At 40.9% G+C, this 18603-nt stretch overlaps 1 protein-coding gene across 2 annotated transcripts in view; it reads right to left on the reverse strand.

Annotated features, from left to right (window-relative positions):
* Positions 1 to 18603, reverse strand: part of CSMD2 (CUB and Sushi multiple domains 2) — a 660274-nt gene that overhangs the window by 243504 nt on the left and 398167 nt on the right. For both annotated transcript variants that reach the window (XM_060081981.1, XM_060081974.1), the window contains exon 14: positions 1979 to 2305. In XM_060081981.1, coding sequence (XP_059937964.1) covers positions 1979 to 2305 — 327 coding nt within the window. The remainder of the gene's footprint in view (positions 1 to 1978; positions 2306 to 18603) is intronic.

Below are 18603 nucleotides of genomic sequence, written 5' to 3' on the forward strand. Positions count from 1 at the left end.
CAGAAGCCTGTAAAAAATGTAGATTTTAGGGCCTCACTCCTTAGAGATTTTGATTCATCAGGTCTAGGATGGGGCTCAGATTTTTAAAACTTATTGCTACCTATCCATCCCATTCTATCTGTATAAATGCACAGAAAATTATCTGTAATGTCTGTAATAGTGTTCACCAAATATTGGCAAGAATCATCTCTGGGTGGGGGGATCTAGGGTGGTAGTCAGCACTTCTTCCTTGACCTGCCCCTGTTTTTTGATTACTGACGTATTGGATGTGTATCACTTTTACAATGGCGGAGGAACCTTCGAGAGGAATGCTGGGTAAGAGCTTGATCAGCAGGTCGGGTTTGCTGCTTTCTGCCTCTTCCTCCTGAGGATTTGGCATTTGCTCCTCTCCTGGAAAGTGGGGACCTACTAGGATATGGTTTTCCTCGGAGACTATGAGTATTTGTTTCTGACCCAGGTCCTCCATCGGTGTATCCACACCTGCTTTGAACCTGTAGAGTCCTCGGCCCTCCCCATCCTGGATAAGTGGGTTTCCCTGGGACAGCTCTCACCCTTCTTTTTCCCATTCCCACTGAAGGAAGAAAGAGCATTTAGCCATTCATGGATCTTTCCATTCAATAAATATTTACTGATCCTCACCATGTACCCGACCCTGAACTGGGCAGAGGGCATAGAAAGATAAGTAATACATACGCCCATCTTTCCAGAGCTCATGACCTCATGGGAAAGTAGGGATGAGGACAGATAAACTAAAAGCCAGTGCTGCAGTGCTAGACTGGGAAGATTAGGGAAGACAGAACTGGGCTCTGCTTCCTCCTGCCCACAGATGATGGGAAGAGCAGTGTCCTGGAGGAGGCATCCCTGGGAAGAGGGATTGTTTCTATCAAGTCCGGCATCTTGAAGAAGGTGTTATGGGAAATATCAGGGAAGGGCTTTAGCTTGGAATCTGGGGTCCCCAATGACCCCTGTTTGGCACTTATTGTCTTCAGCTCCACTAGACCCTGGGGACAGATGGGACAAGGAAGCAAGACCTCTCTGCCAAGGGTGGGAGGGGGGCTGGGCGGAGATCAGTTTTATCAGAAAGTGCCAGAGGGACAAGCACTGCGTGTGTGCTGTGTGCATGGAGCGGAGCTTGAACTGGGGACTTGCATTTCACAAGCAGCCTCTGGGAAACGATCTGGTTAATCTGCTCAGACGGACCCAGCCTCAGCCCGCTCTGAAGATTTGCCATTGGCCAAGTTCACCGGGTCTGTAACTGGCTCTGCCCTGAACAGCACCTCTTGCTATCTTTGCCGCTTGCTGTTTCTACTCTCCAAGCTTCTGCCCCGCCCAACCCCCGAGACACAGAAACAACAATAATCACTGCTGAGCTTCAGCTTGCTTCTAGAGAAGGGGCCAAGGGCTAAAACTGGAGGTGACAACTTTGGGACTGTGGCCCTGAGAGGGGCCATGAGGAAATGCCCCAAGAGTTGGCTCTAATGAGTCTCAGAGCCAAACAGAAACACTGCTCTAGACTTCTGTTTCTGATTTGCCTATGGGAATGGGAACTGGCAAAGCAAAGTGTGAGCAGCCCCACGGGGAATACACGAAGTTGGCAGTGAGTAGGCGTCCAAGGACGTGGGGGAGCACATCAGAGAGGCGTCAGTAGCTAGAAGAGGATGGGGAAGGCTTGCTCTCCCTTGGGCCCTTCCTGGTTCTAGCTGGGCCTTCTAGGAGGGGGAGGGTGGGAGGGAGAAATGAGGCCCCAGGTCCTTTCACATTATATGGCACATCCATAGGAAATGAATGCTCAAAAGCGAGTGACTCCACAGAAAAGAACGCTTTCCGCTTTTCCCTTCATGCTGGAGCCCCATGCCTGGCTCTGCAGCCTCTCAAGGCTTTTGGAACTGGTCCACCCACAGCAACACTCCTCTGCTGGAGCCCCCTCCACTGGACATCCCCAGAGGGACGGTCAGCTGAGGACACAGGGTGGACTCACTAGTAAAGGTGATGTTGAAGCCCCTCTTCCCCGTGGAGTGGTCGGTCTGGAACTCAAGACGGGCCACGTGGCCGCTGCTTGTGATGGAGGAGGGGAGTTGGTTTCCTGAGAAGGTGCCCAGGACTGGGGCCTCAGCCGTGGCCCCATCCTTGATGACCAGGAAGTCAAACTGAGGCTCCACATCAATGTCATTGAAGGCTAGGTGGATGCGGCTCTCGGGACGCGCGAGGATAAGCCAGACGCAGTGGAGGTGGTTGCCGTAGTCTTCCGGGTAGTTAGGTGACAGGACGACCCCAGAGGGGCTGGTGAAGTTGAAGAAGCAGGAAACTGCAAGAGAAGAGCCATGGAGGTCAGTGAGCATCCCTGGTATTGTGCCTGGGCCACTGAGGGCTGGCGGGGGAGCATTTCTTAGTCTAAGAGCAATAGAGAGAAAGGGTGACATGAGGGTTGGGCTAGACTGGCTGGGCTCTGAGCTCTAGGTGGGAGACATGCTGGGTTCCATGCCACACCTGGTGTTGGGAAGGGTCCCTCTGGCAAACCACAGACAAGGTGGAGCTAGTTTACTCCTGGCCCTCTCTCCGTTTTGGTGAGCCCACCCCAGGCAGGGTCTGCATGCTTCTCGGTCCCTTGAGTTGGGGGAAAAACCCACCATTCAAGCTTAAATGTAGTCCCAGTGCCTGGCTCCTTTTAGCTGGTGGTGACCCCCTGGGTGGTAACCAGGGTGGAGATATTCCAAGTCCATTTCTATCTTTTAAACATTTTTAGCGGGGAAATGATAGGTGTGCCCCTGGGGATTCTGCCAGCCTCGAAGCTACAAAACTATGCTAAGGAGGCGCTAGGTAGGCACCATCTTTCAGAGCCCAAAGCTTTGGAAGAAACTGGGGGAGAGAGGTGACAGCGCCTTATCTTGAGGCCCTGCACGCATTCCAAGGATCGACTCTTCTGAAAATCTTTATTTTAAACCCTTTCCATGCCAGTAACTAACAGACCCTGGAACAAGGCTGAGGCAAAGCAAAGTGCTATAAATGGACAAACAAACAAACAAACATTAAACCACAATTAAAAAGAAAAATAACAGAATGAAAAAAAATTGCAACAAATATGCCAAAGGACAGCTATCAATATTGAATTAGAGCTTTTATAATTGTGTAAGAACATCACCAAGATGACCAAACAGTATGCTCAGAGGATTCATATGAGAGAAAATAGGATTAATATGAAAACACAGTCCATTTCACTAGAAAAAGAATAAAAATAAACAACCCATACTGTTGAGGCTTCATGAAAACTCATATGTATTTATTGCCAGTTGCACAGTAAAGTTGATATAACCCTTTTGGAAGGGAGTGTATGCATTCTTATCAGCAGCCACAACACTATACAAATATTCAGACTCAGTAATCTCTAGGAATTAATTCAAAAGAAAAAGAGCCACATGGACAAAGATGTTTACAGTGACGTAATTTTATTACAGAGGAAAAAATGTGAACAGCCTACATGTCAGCCCAATAATGCGAGGTAAATTATAGCCTTTAATGTGGTGCAGTTTGAACACAATCATTAAAGTGATAAATATGACCCTGTAGAAAGAAGAATGTTAAACATTTTAAAGTAAAACAGTACATCATAAAATTATATGCATGCTTTGGATTATAGCTATTAAATATTTGCTTATATATGGGTAAAGACTGGACATGAGCCTCCAAATAAAAATTGTATTAGAGTAAAAGTTTTGGGGGTGATATTTTTCAAAATGAAAGCAATATTTAATTTTTCTGACTGCAAAAATGATATAGGCTTATTGAAACATTTTTTAATATATAAAAGTGTAAAGAAGGTAGAAACGAATATGGACAAACATTTAAGTGCCTTTACAACATTTACAGTGATGTTTGGTGTTAATTATATTGAAATTAAAGTAAGTATAATATTTGACTTAATTATAATGAAGCTAAGGTGAAAAATAATAATAAAATCATGTTTGCAAAAGAAAAAAATAAAAACACAAAACAAAGGGATTGGTGATTCCTTCGGTTGAGTGTCTCTTTCCTCTGCCTGACTCTACCCACCTTCCCCTTTTCTGCATTAAGTATTACTTTTTCAACCTGCTACTCAAAGCCCTCCCATCAAATTCAGCAAAGTGAACCTGGTCCCGAGGACACAATCAGTCTCATCCCTATAATCTCTGCATTTCATAAGTATTGAAAGTTTGAGTCAAGGGGAGAGAAGGACATGAAAAAGCTTTTAGGCAACACAAGGTATAGTTAATAGTAATTACCATTGTATATTATTGGGCGTTTACTAAGTACAGGCACTGTTCTAAGCACTTTCATCAATTACTCAATTTAATTGTCACAAAAACGGCATGAGGTAGGTACTGTTATTAACCCCATTTAAAAATGAAGACACTGCGGCACACAGAGATTAAGTAGCTTGCCAGGGCTGCGCGGCCAGTAGATGTTAGCAGCAAGTTCAAATCCACGCAAATCCGTGCAAATTCAAATCCACCTGACTCCATGGGCCAAGCCCTTAGCCACCCAGCAACACCGTGTCCCAGTATGAGAACAGTACAGCTCACTAAGTCTAATAGTGGAGTCCTTGGGGGTGTTCTTAGAATCTGTTAAAGATTCATCTGTTAACCCCAAGCATTATAACAGCCCTGAACTGGAGGTTCTAGGCTGGACACAGATGCCCCCACACAGCTATCCCATCTATGGCTTTGTGGTAGTCCAGCTGGGAGCATAATACAAATAATGAGGAATCTGAAACCAACTAAGACCACTACCTTGAAGACAGAAGGGGAAAAACCACATGGCCTGTCTACCAGCAGAACAACACCAAGGCGGACCAAAGACAAAGAAAAGCTCTACGATTTCAAAGGCACTGAAAGCATGAGAACAAATGGATTTGCTGCAGAGAATTTAATTAACATCACCTGAGTCCCCACCCCGACTCCATCACTCTGTCACATTTTTTTCTTTATACGCTTTATGCAGAGTTGCCATGTTGTAAAGCTCCAGGGGCACCATTTTGAGCAGCTATACATGGCAGATCTACCTATCACTCTTTAAAATTACCTTGTTCACTGGCTTGTTTATGGTCTGTCCCTCCCTCTCCCCAGCACACACACATGTACTCCACGAGGGCAGAAATCTTGTCTGTTTGATTTCTCTGAATCCCTATAGCTCCCACAATGCCTGGTACATTGTTGGTGCTCAATGAATATTTGCTGATTGAATCAATGAGCATTTAATGGTTGATACCATCCGAAGAGATGGTGACATGGATACGCATGCCTCACATCCCCATCCCGTTCCAAGCCCCAACCAAAAGAACTGACCAAAGTCTGTAAGAATAGGTGGATACCTGTGTTAGCTCTGGAAACATGGAAAAAATACTATGCTGTGATCCTCAATGTATGTCTCTTAAACACAGTACAGATCTGTCCCTAAATAATTTAGAGTAGAAAAGAGTATGACCCAGCCAAATTGTTAAAGAGCAAAGACAACAGAAACTGCTTCCAGTATCAAAGACCTCAAAAAGTATATTATCCACACAACACCAAATAAATACTTGAAGATGTTATCAACCCAACCAAGAGATGAATCAAAATGCAGAACTCAAGTATGAGAAAGTTATGCTTAATAAAAAATGAAAAAAGATTGGTGATAAGCAAATAAACAATATAGTAAAGAATTAAATAATTGCTATAAACATAGTTAGAAAACAGACTGCAAGTGTAACAAATATTTGTTGGAAGAGAAGATAAAAGATATCACTCCTGCCTAAATCCCGGGGTAAAATATTTCAGATTATTCTGATGTAAAGTATAAAGTTGAAGCAAGGAGATATGCTAATTTCCTCATTTTGTAAGAAACTCTGTTATATAGTTTCTGTGGTTAATTAGAGAAATATAGGTTAGAGTGTGTCTTTAAAGATGTTAAGTGTAATTAGTAGTAGACTATAAAGTAGCTTATCTTCAAAATTACCAAAGGGAAAAAAGCAAAGCAGTCAATTTAGAAAAACAAAATGGAATTCAAAGGAAACAACAAGGAATCATAAAGAGGGGAAATGTAAAGTAAGATGCTAAAAAAGGGGGAAAAAGACAAAACTTCATTTATGATAGTAAATGTATACAGGTTTATCTGTCTTAGAAAAATATAACCCTCATTTTGGGAAAAGACACACAACTTAAAGTGACTCAGAATAGTCAAGAATAAGGAAATGGGCCAAGGTAGCTCAGACTTCAGATTAGAAGAGTGTTACAATTTACCAATGCCCAGGCCCCAAAGATTCCTGTTTATTTGGTGGAGTACACCCAGGGCATCAGAGGTTCTAAAAGCTTCCGGGTGATCTTAGTGTGCAGCCAGGGTTTGAGAACTACTGGTGAAGGCAAATGCAAACCACAAAAAAAGGAGTTTTAATACTAATACCAGACCCTTGGATGTTATAATATCACACCAGACTCTTGATGATTCTTTTTTTTTCAGTACAAGAGTCCTCTGGACTGCTACCAAGAGACATATCCTCTTGCACCTGGAAAGAGATGGAGCTGATAAACTGACACTAATAGAACAGAAATGTGGCCCTGTAAAGCTCAGTTTTCTAGCCCAAGGTATAATTCAGACTTGTTAAAATGAGGGCAGGAAAAGGGAGCATGCATTGTCCAACAAAGGTCTAATCTCTCTTACTCTGGAAAATTAGGTTTATATATTACAGTAGAATGTTTCTGTTGGAGAATAGAGTTTGCTTCTCAGTGTCCCAAATGAGGATAACAAAACGTATTGTGACTGGATCTCATCACTATCAATGACCCAGGTAAAAGAGATAGATGAGGCACCCTCTCCCTTTCGAAGCACGTTGTGCTCATGGATCTTGACCTTGGATAAGCCTTTAAATGGTTCAGACTTTTGAAAAATAATAAAGGTGGAAACCTCAGTACCAAATGGATGTATCATTACTGTGTATAATATTTGATTATTATTCAATAGGACCTTGAGTAAGAAATAAAAGCTTTGTTGAAAAACCCTCTTTTACTACCTTTTCCTTAGGTGTTGTCACTGCTAGTTTCAGTGCCTTCAAAATGATAATTCAGTTACTAGGGACCAAATGAGACAAAACAAAATCTCAAATCCAAAGATGACATTTAAAAAATGGAGGATGTGCACATTCCAAAATGAAGATATGACAGTTATGATACATTTTGCCCCAAAGAACTGAAACAGACAAAATAAACTAATTTTAGCACAGTGGTTAAGAATTCGCCTGCCAATGCAGGGGACATGGGTTTGAGCCCTGGTCCAGGAAGATCCCACATGCCGTGGAGCAACTAAGCCCATGTACCACAACTACTAAGCTTGTGATCTAGAGCCCATGAGCCACAACTACTGAAGCCCGCGCATCTAGAGCCCGTGCTCCACAACAAGAGAAGCCACCAAAATGAGAAGTCCGTGCACTGCAACAAAGAGTAGCCCCAGCTCGCCGCAACTAGAGAAAGCCCACATGCAACAACGAAGACCCAATGCAGCCAAAAATAAATACACTTTAAAAAACCCCAAAAAACATGAGTTGGAGAAAAATATACTAATCTGAAGTCAAAAGTAAATAAAGTGGATCTTTAAAATACTGTGAGTGTGTATATGTTATATGAAACTCTGTAACCTTCAAACAAGGAACACCACCTTCTTCACAAGTGCCCTTGGAATATTACAGAAATGGACCCTCTATTTGGCTACAACGAATTCTCCATAAACTCCTCCACAAAGCAAAAACTGTTGAGACACATCTTCTATTCACAGTGCAAATAAACTACAAATCAATAATAAAAGAATGACTACGAACCTGCAGCCTGTGAAAAGGAGACCCCAGACACAGTAAGTTAAACAAAATGAGAAGACAGAGAACTATGCAGCAGATGAAGGAGCAAGGTAAAAACCCACCAGATCAAACAAATGAAGAGGAAATAGCCAGTCTACCTGAAAAAGATTTCAGAGTAATGATAGTAAAGATGATCCAAAATCTTGGAAACAGAATGGAGAAAATACAAGAAATGTTTAACAAGGAACTAGAAGAACTAAAGAGCAAACAAACAATGATGAACAACACAATAAATGAACTAAAAATTCTCTAGAAGGAATCAATAGCAGAATAACTGAGGCAGAAGAACGGATAAGTGACCTGGAAGATAAAATAGTGGAAATAACTACCACAGAGCACAATAAAGAAAAAAGAATGAAAAGAATTGAGGACAGTCTCAGAGACCTCTGGGACAACATTAAATGCACCAACATTCAAATTATAGTGAATGCAGAAGAAGAAGAGAAAAAAAAAAAGGGCCTGAGAAAACATTTGAAGAGATTATAGTAGAAAACTTCCCTAATATGGGAAAGGAAATAGACAATCAAGTCCAGGAAGTGCAGAGAGTCCCATACACGATAAATCCAAGGAGAAACATGCCAAGACACATATTAATCAAACTATCAAAAATTAAATACAAAGAAAAAATATTAAAAGCAGTAAGGGAAAAGAAACAAATAACATACAAGGGAATCCCCATAAGGTTAACAGCTGACCTTTCAGCAGAAACTCTGAAAGCCAGAAGGGAGTGGCAGGACATATTTAAAGTGATGAAAGGGAAAAACCTACAACCAAGATTACTCTACCTAGCAAGGATCTCATTTAGATTTGACAGAGAAATTAAAACCTTTACAGACAAGCAAAAGCTAAGAGAATTCAGCACCACCAAACCAGCTTTGCAACAAATGCTAAAGGAACTTCCCCAGGCAGGAAACACAAGAGAAGGAAAAGACCTAAAATAACAAACCCAAAACAATTAAGAAAATGGTTAATAGGAACATACATATCGATAATTATCTTAAATGTAAATGGATTAAATGCTCCCACCAAAAGACATAGACTGGCTGAATGGATACAAAAGCAAGACCTGTATATATGCTGTCTATAAGAGACCCACTTCAGACCTAGGGACACATACAGACTGAAAATGAGGGGATGGAGAAAGATATTCCATACAAATGGAAATCAAAAGAAAGCTTGAGTAACAATTCTCATATCAGAGAAAATAGTCTATTTTAAAGTCTTTAAAATAAAGACTATTACAAGAGACAAAGGACACTACATAATGATCAAGGGATCAATCAAAGAAGAAAATATAGCAATTGTAAATATTTGTGTCCCCAACACAGGAGTACCTCAATACATAAGGCAAATGCTAACAGCCATAAAAGGGGAAATCAACAGTAACACAATCATAGTAGGGGACTTGAACAGCCCACTTTCACCAATGGACAGATCAACCAAAATGAAAATAAATAAGGAAACACAAGCTTTAAATGACACATTAAACAAGATGGACTTAATTGATATTTATAGGACATTCCATCCAAAAACAACAGAATACAATTTTTTCTCAAGTGCTCATGGAACATTCTCCAGGATAGATCAAATCTTGGGTCACAAACCAAGCCTTGGTAAATTTAAGAAAATTGAAATTATAGCAAGTACCTTTTCTGAACACATGCTATGAGACTAGATATCAATTACAGGAAAAAAACTGTAAGAAATACAAACACATGGAGGCTAAAGAATACACTACTAAATAACCAAGAGATCACTGAAGAAATCAAAGAGAAAATTAAAAAATACCTAGAAACAAATGACAATGAAAACACAATGACCCAAAACCTATGGGATGCAGCAAAAGCAGTTCCAAGAGGGAAGTTTATAGCAATACAATCCTACCTCAAGAAAAAGAAACATCTCAAATAAACAACCTAACCTTACAACTAAAGCAATTAGAGAAAGAACAAAAAAACCCCAAAGTTAGCAGAAGAAAAGAAATCATAGAGATCAGATCAGAAATAAATCAAAAAGAAATGAAGGAAAAAATAGCAAAGATCAAGAAATAAAAGCTGGTTCTTTGAGAAGATAAACAAACTTAATAAACCATTAGCCAGACTCATCAAGAAAAAGCGGGAGAGGATTCAAATGCATAAAATTAGAAGTGAAAACGGAGAAGTAACAAATGACACTGCAGAAATACAAAGGATCATGAGAGATTACTACAAGCAACTCTATGCCAATAAAATGGACAACCTGGAAGAAATGGACAAATTCTTAGAAAAGCACAACATCCCGAGACTGAACCAGGAAGAAATAGAAAATATGAACAGACAAATCACAAGCACTGAAATTGAAACTGTGATTAAAAATCATCCAACAAACAAACGCCCAGGACCAGATGGCTTCACAGATGAACTCTATCAAACATTTAGAGAAGAGCTAACACCTATCCTTCTCAAACTCTTCCAAAATACAACAGAGGGAGGAACACTGCCAAACTCATTCTATGAGGCCACCATCACCCTGATACAAAAACCAGACAAAGATGTCACAAAAAAAGAAAACTACAGACCAATATCACTGATGAATATAGATGCAAAAATCCTCAACAAAATACTAGCAAACAGAATCCAACAGCACATTAAATGGATCATACACCATGATCAAGTGGGATTTATCACAGGAATGCAAGGATTCTTCAATATACGCAAATCAATCAATGTGATACACCATACTAACAAACTGAAGGGGAAAAACCAAATGATAATCTCAATAGATGAAGAAAAAGCTTTCAACAAAATTCAACACCCATTTATGATAAAAACTCTCAAGAAAGTAGGCATACAGGGAACTTACCTCAACATAATAAAGGCCATATATGACAAACCCACAGCCAACATCATTCTCAATGGTGAAAAACTGAAAGCATTTCCACTAAGATCAGGAACAAGACAAGGTTGCCCACTCTCACCACTATTATTCAACATAGTTTTGGAAGTTCTAGCCACAGCAATCAGAGAAGAAAAAGAAATAAAAGGAATCCAAATCAGAAAAGAAGAAGTAAAATTGTCAGTGTTTGCAGATGATATGATACTCTACATAGAGAATCCTAAAGAGGCTACCAGAAAACTACTAGAGCTAATCAGTGAATTTGGTAAAGTAGCAGGATACAAAATTAATGCACAGAAATCTCTTCCATTCCTATACACTAATGATGAAAATTCTGAAAGTGAAATTAAGGAAACACCCCATTTACCAATGCAACAAAAAGAATAAAATACCCAGGAGTAAACCTACCTAAGACTTGTTAGTACAGGTCTTTTGTCCTATATGCAGAAAACTATAAGGCACTGATGAAAGAAATTGAAGATGATACAAACAGATGGAGAGATATACCATGTTCTTGGATAGGAAGAATCAACACTGTGAAAATGACTATACTACCCAAAGCAATCTACAGATTCAAAGCAATTCCTATCAAACTACCACTGGCATTTTTCACAGAAAACTAGAACAAAAAAATTCACAATTTGTATGGAAACACAAAAGACCCCGAATAGCCAAAGCAATCTTGAGAGAGAAAAATGGAGCTGGAGGAATCAGCCTCCCTGACTTCAGACTATACTACAAACTACAGTAATCAAGACAATATGGTAGTGGCACAAAAACAGAAGTATAGAGCAATGGAACAGGATAGAAAGCCCAGAGATAAACCCACGCACATATGGTCACCTTATGTTTGATAAAGGAGGCAAGAATATACAGTGGAGAAAAGACAGCCTCTCCAATAAGTGGTGCTGGGAAAACTGGACAGCTACATGTAAAAGAATGAAATTAGTAACACTCCCTAACACCATACATAAAAATAAACTCGGGCTTCCCTGGTGGCGCAGTGGTTGAGAATCTGCCTGCCAATGCAGGGGACACGGGTTCGAGCCCTGGTCTGGGAAGATCCCACATGCCGTGGAGCAGCTGGGCCCGTGAGCCACAACTGCTGAGCCTGCACGTCTGGAGCCTGTCCTCCGCAACAAGAGAGGCCGCGACAGTGAGAGGCCTGTGCACCGCGATGAAGAGTGGCCCCCGCTTGCCACAACTAGAGAAAGCCCTCGCACAGAAATGAAGACCCAACACAGCTAAAAATAAATTAATTAAAAAAAAAACTCAAAATGGATTAAAGACCTAAATGTAAGTTTAGACACTATAAAACTCTTAGGGGAAAACAGGCAGAACACTCTATGACATAAATCACAGCAAGATCCTTTTTGATCCACCTCCTAGAGAAATGGAAATAAAAACAAAAATAAACAAGTGGGACCTAATGAAACTTAAAAGCTTTTGCACAACAAAGGAAACCATAAACAAGACAAAAAGACAACCCTCAGAATGGGAGAAAATATTTGCAAATGAAGCAACTGACAAAGGATTAGTCTCCAAAATATACAAGCAGTTCATGCAGCTCAGTAAGAAAATAAGAAACAATCCAATCCAAAAATGGGCAGAAGACTAGATAGACATTTTTCCAAAGAAGATATACAAATTGCCAACAAACACATGAAAGGATGCTCAACATCACTAATCATTAGAGAAATGCAAATCAGAACTACAATGAGGTATCACCTCATACCAGTCAGAATGGCCATCATCAAAAAATCTACAAACAATAAATGCTGGAGAGGGTGTGGAGAAACGGGAACCCTCTTGTACTATTGGTGGGAATGTAAGTTAATACAATCACTATGGAGAACAGTATGGAGGTTCCTTAAAAAACTAAAAATAGAACTACCACATGCCCCAGCAATCCTACTACTGGGCATATACCCTGAGGAAAACATAATTCAAAAAGAGACATGTACCACAATGTTCATTGCAGCATTATTTACAATGGCCAGGACATGGAAGCAACCTAAGTGTCCATCGACAGATGAATGGGTAAAGAAGATGTGGCACATATATACAATGGAATATTACTCAGCCATAAAAAGCAATGAAATTGAGTTATTTGTAGTGAGGTGGATGGACCTAGATTCTGTCATACAGAGTGAAGTAAGTCAGAAAGAAGAAAACAAATACCATATGCTAACACACATATGTGGAATCTAAAAAAAATTGGTTCTGATGAATGTAGGGGCAGGACAGGAATAAAGATGCAGATGTAGAGAATGTACCTGAGGACACAGGGACAGGAAATGGCAAGCTGGGACGAAGTGAGAGAGGAGCATTGACATATATACACTACCAAATGTAAAATAGATAGCTAGTGGGAAGCAGCTGCACAGCACAGGGAGATCAGCTCGGAGTTTTGTGACCACCTAGAGGGGCGGGATAGGGAGGGTGGGAGGGAGGTGCAAGAGGGAGGGGATATGGGGATATATGTATACATACAGCTGATTCACTTTGTTATACAGCAGAAACCAACACAACATTGTAAAGCGATTTTACTCCAATAAAGATGTTACAAAAATAATAAAAGAATGAAGAAAACCCCTAATCACCCAAAAAGTTATAAAACCCTTTCCTAAATAAGTTCTTGAGTTCAAAGAGGAAAGAAAGGCTGTCAGTACAGACTACTTATGATAATGCTGATGATAGTAGGCCAAAGCTGTATTTGAGGGAAAATCAATAGCCTTATTCATTATTAAATAAAAAAGAAATAAGTGAAATGAGCATTTATACTAAGAAAGTGACAAAGAGAATAACTAAAGAAAATTAAGGAGAAAAGGGAGAATAAACTTAATAAAGATAAAAGCAGAAAAAAGTTAACTGAAGAGACCAGCAAAAGAGAAACTTCTTATTGGTCTACTCAGGAAGTAAAGAGGGAAGATATATACATAGAGACAGGATAATAAAATTAAGGAGATAAGCCAATTATAAAAGAATAGTATGTATAACATACTAATAAAATTGAAATATGCACAAAATGGAGAATTTCCCAGGAAATTTTAAATTACAAAAATTGTGTGAAGAGAAAAACCTGAGGAGACTGGAAAACATCTAGGGAATAGGTATTTTTAGGGCCAGAGCTTTTACATTTTAAGCAAGCTATAGTAGCTATGCTATTTAATTAGTCTTGATACAAATATTCCCATAAGATAGTATGTATGATACACATATTCATGCTCATCTACTCACACATCAATACACCCACAGGGTAAAAAAATCTTATTTGTAAAGTGCTACCAAATCAAATTCAGCCCTAAAACAATAAGCAAACATGACCTATATAATAAAATCAACAAAACTTTATTGATAGGCAGAAAATTGAAAAATGAGAGACAAATCTTTTTCTTGGATGACGAGCTCATATTGTTAAGATAACAATTATCTTCAAATCATTGTATAAATTTAACGTAATTCAAGGCAAAATTTATTGTAATTCCAGACAAGGCCCACACTGAGTTTCTTTTTCTGGAGCTTAAAACAACTATAAGATCAATCTGTTGAGAGAGACAAGGAAAAACAGCATATGTGCTAGCTGGCATTGCAAGACGTCATATATCTTAACCCATCAACCCTCACAGCAGCCCTCTGAGGTGGATACTATTATTATCCCCATTTTACAGATGCAGATGCATCTGGGTGTTCAAGTAACATGCCCACAGTCACAAGGCATGTAAGTGATGGGGCTGGGATGTGAACCCAGTCATGCTGGTTCCAAAGCCCAAGCTCTCAACCACAATACTGATTTTCTCTAGTGGCAGGGAGGCTTATCAACTCAGATATTAAAACATATTATAAAGCTGCAATAATAAAATCTGTAATGTATCAACTTCAAAGGAAAGATCAACGGAACCAAAAAAGAAAGTTCACAAAAGGATATAGACATCCAAAAATGTAGTATATGATGAAGGGGGCTTTTTAAATTAGCAGGGTAAAGGTTGATTGATCAATAAGGGATGCTTGGACAAATGGCTACCATTTGGATCTGGAATGGAGAAATTAGATCCACATTTCACTCAATATACCATAGAAGTACTAGAAGAAAATATAAGGAATATTTGTATAATCTCAGAGGTGGGGAAGGACTTAGCATTATACTAAGGTTAGAATCATAAAGGAAACAATATTTTAAGTTACAGAAATGAAAAACTTTTGGAGTTCAAATATCACCATAAAAGGTAAATAGTAAGGACCAAATGAAATATTTGCAAGATATTACAATTAAATATTTACTATGTTTAACATATGAAGAACTACAATTCCACAAAAAGAAAAACACTCAAAATAGAAGTATGGGCTAAGGTAATTAAGAGGCAACTAACAAGTGAATAAAGTTGGTCAATGAAGATTGGGGAAATGTACAATATTATAAGAAAACAAAAACTTCAAACAATAGGACTATCAAGTTGGCAAAGAAAAAACAGACAGCATGGAACTTTGCAAGAGGATGGAGGGAAGCTGGCAGGGTAGATGGAGACAAAGCAGATGAAGGTAGGAGGAAAAACAAGAGAGTGGTTTCCAGAAGGAGGGAAGGGCTACCTGTCCAGAAATAGAGTGGAGCATCTGGGTAAAACCCATTGGGTTTTAGCCACAGGAGGCTCATTGGTGACCTCGGTGAGAGCAGTTTCCAGGTGTGGTGGACACAGAGGTCGGAACGGACGGGGTGAGAAGGGACTGGGAAGTGAGGAGTGGTCACAGCAAGGAAAGACATCCCGTCAAAGGAGTCTGGACGTGAAGGAGAGTATTCCAGAACGGGCAGGATGTGGGAGGTGTGAAGAAAGAGTTTTACTTTTAAGAGAAGAGGGACCTGGGGAAATTTAAATGGTGATGGGAAGGACGTGGCAGAAGGGAGAGACTGAGACAGAAGAAAGGATGAATTACACGAGGCATAGATTCCTGAGAAGGTGGGAGGCGAGGGGGAATCTATAGGAAAATTTTTGAAACAGTGACTCTTTGTAAAAGCAGTGTGCTGGGTCATGGGCTGCATGCTAAAATAAAAGAAAAAAACAAAAACAAAAGGAAGAGAATGGGAAATAACTAAGTGTATTATAGGGATAAAGGTAAGTACTGTTTGTGAATCTGTTTCAATCATGTGTGAGTGTGTGCTGCACTGCATTTCTTACTGTTAGTTTAAAGGTGTTTGAAGGTACCTGATCTAAAGCCAAAATGGGATGCATAAGCTACAGGGGGATTGGTTTTTGATGGGAGAGAGGAGTGAGCATCTCTGGTATTAAAGGTGGGAAGGTGAGAGGAAGGATGGGGATGGTGATGATCTGTAGGCTTGGTGTCTTTGGAATTTGGAAGTTGAGGATGTCATCTGCCAGGTGGGAGACAAGGTCATTCTCCAGGGTAAGGTGAGGAGGGGCGCTGTTCCCAGGATGGGCGGGGGGAGTGGAGAATGCTTGGCATAGCTTCCATGGGGAAGAGGAGAACAGACTGACTTAAGAAACACAGATGGGTGCTGGGCACTGTGGCAGGCTTGATTGAGACTGGTGACCTTGAATTTGTAGCAGCACCAATTTGCCTGGTTGGGCGATTTTCTCCAGCAGTGCTCACCCAAGCAGGAGAGGCCCAATCAGATTGCTCTTGCTTCACTGTACATCTCTGAACCAGTAAACTGAGGTAGCTCTGCTGATGAATGCTAGAACTGAGCTGGAGCCAGAGGCTTTACAAAGCCACTAATGAATTCCTTTCACCTCTTTCTGCTCAGAAGCTCAGAGTACAGTAGTTTTCATCTGAGGTTTTTCAACATCTCTGGCACTGGAGCTGGTGAGAGTTATTATTTAACTTCCTTGGGCCTGAGGAAGCTGGGCGAGGTTTTCAAAGTCACATGCATGTGGCTGAAACTGGTCGCCCAGCCGGGCTCATCCTTATCATAAACAAGATTAAGTTAATGCTGGGTTCTCTTTGAGGAGAACTGAGGATGCCTTCTAGAAACTCATACACATTCCAAAAGGAGCATCAGGCATAAACGGATGACACTGTCCACATATTTCCTGACCAAGGAACATGTCCTCTTCAATTCATATTTGATGTAATTTCTGTCTCCTGTGCAGGCCCCTTTGCATGGCCTTGGAATGTCTCCACCTAGCTGGAGTACTAACGGAGCATCTGCTGTGCGACAAACACTAATCTAGATATGGGAGGCAATCAACCAGACAGATCAGCAAGTCCTCAGCTGGCATGAAGTTTACATTCTAATAGGTGGCAAAGAACATAAGACAGAGTGAAGGGAAAAGAGTGAATGGGGGGGTGCTTGCTTTCAATAAGGTGGTCAGTGATGGCCCGTCTGAGGAGGCGTCTTCTGGGACGTGGCCAGCTGTCCTAAGGGAAGATCACTCCAGGTGGAGGGAACTGCAAGTGCAAAGGCCCTGAGGTGGGAGCGAGCTTGGTGTATGTGAGGGACAGAAGGGAGGCCACTAGAGCAGGAGCAAGGGGAACCATGGAGCTAGGAACATGACATGAGTAGGAGAGGATGGCAAAGATCTTTTAGACTCAGGAGGAGTCTGGATTTTATCAGAGCAAATTAAATGAAATGTGGCCAAAACTGAACTCCTAGTCTTTTTTCCCAAAACTGGTTCTCCTAGAATCTTGCATCTGGAACATTCCCTGGCATCAGGGAATGATTCAGCTCTGTCGTCACCCAGTTATGGGCTTTCCCTTGGCCCCTTCCCGCTTCCCACCACTCTGCCTTATGCCCTTGCCTCCTAAATGATACTGGTAGCCCAGACCCTCCCACACATTCAGACTTGGTATGTAACTGTCTGATGTACATCTCTACTGGAGATCCCACCAGCACCCTGAATGCATGTCCAAAATTGATCTCTTTATCTATTTTCCTAAGTCTCCTTCATTCCTTATCTCCATGAATGACAATAACCAGTTGCCTAAGCAAATATATCAACTTCTTTTCCCTTGCTCCCAAATCCAGTCTGTAACTAACTTCTGCTGATTCTATCTCTTCAGTGTCTCTTGTACTTGTCACAGCCCCATCACACCCTGTTAAGTGAAGGCCCTCTTCCTACTGCAATACCCTATCTGGTTTTCTGTCTTTAAATCTCATTCCTTTTGAATCCATCCTACCTATTGGCTCCAGAATGAATTTTGTAAATCACTAATTCTCATGATATTTCATCTTTGCTTAGAACTCTTTAAATAAAGACCCCCTGTTGCACAGAAGATAAAGGCTAAACTTCTCAAAAGGGCACAAAAGGACCCTCAAAGACTGAAGGCCCTTGCCAAGCTCTTTTATCTTTATTTTTCCACCCCCAACTCTCCCTGACATTCCAGCTATATTAGATAACTGCAGCCCTACAAATGTGCAAGGCTAACGCCAGGTCCTGCTCTGGCTATTTTCTCTTTCTAGAATGTTCTCTCCTTTCCACCTGGAAAACTCTGTTATGCATCATTTCTGTAGAGTGCTGTGTGTCCCCCCCCCCCACCCATTTATCCTTCCTAGCTGCAGCCATAGAGTCTGTACACCAGGCTCATCCCACTCAGTGCCTGCTGAGGTCTGAATGTTTGTGTTCCCCCAAATTCATATGTTGAAATCCTAATGCCCAAAGGTGATGGTATTAGTGGGTGGGGCCTTTGGGAGCTACTTAAATAATGAGGGTGGAGCCCTCATGAATGGAATCAGTGCTTTATAAAAGAGGCTCCAGAGAGAGCTGCTCCCCTCCTGCCATGTGAGGATACAAGGAGAAGACTGCGACCTGGAAGAGGACCTTTACCAACAAGGCTGGCACCCTGAACTCAGACTTCTAGCCTCCAGGACTGTGAACAATACATTTCTGTGGTTTATAAGCTACCCAGTCTGTGGCATTTTA

The sequence above is a fragment of the Mesoplodon densirostris genome, chromosome 2 (assembly GCF_025265405.1).
Source record: "Mesoplodon densirostris isolate mMesDen1 chromosome 2, mMesDen1 primary haplotype, whole genome shotgun sequence".
Lineage (NCBI taxonomy): Eukaryota > Metazoa > Chordata > Mammalia > Artiodactyla > Ziphiidae > Mesoplodon > Mesoplodon densirostris.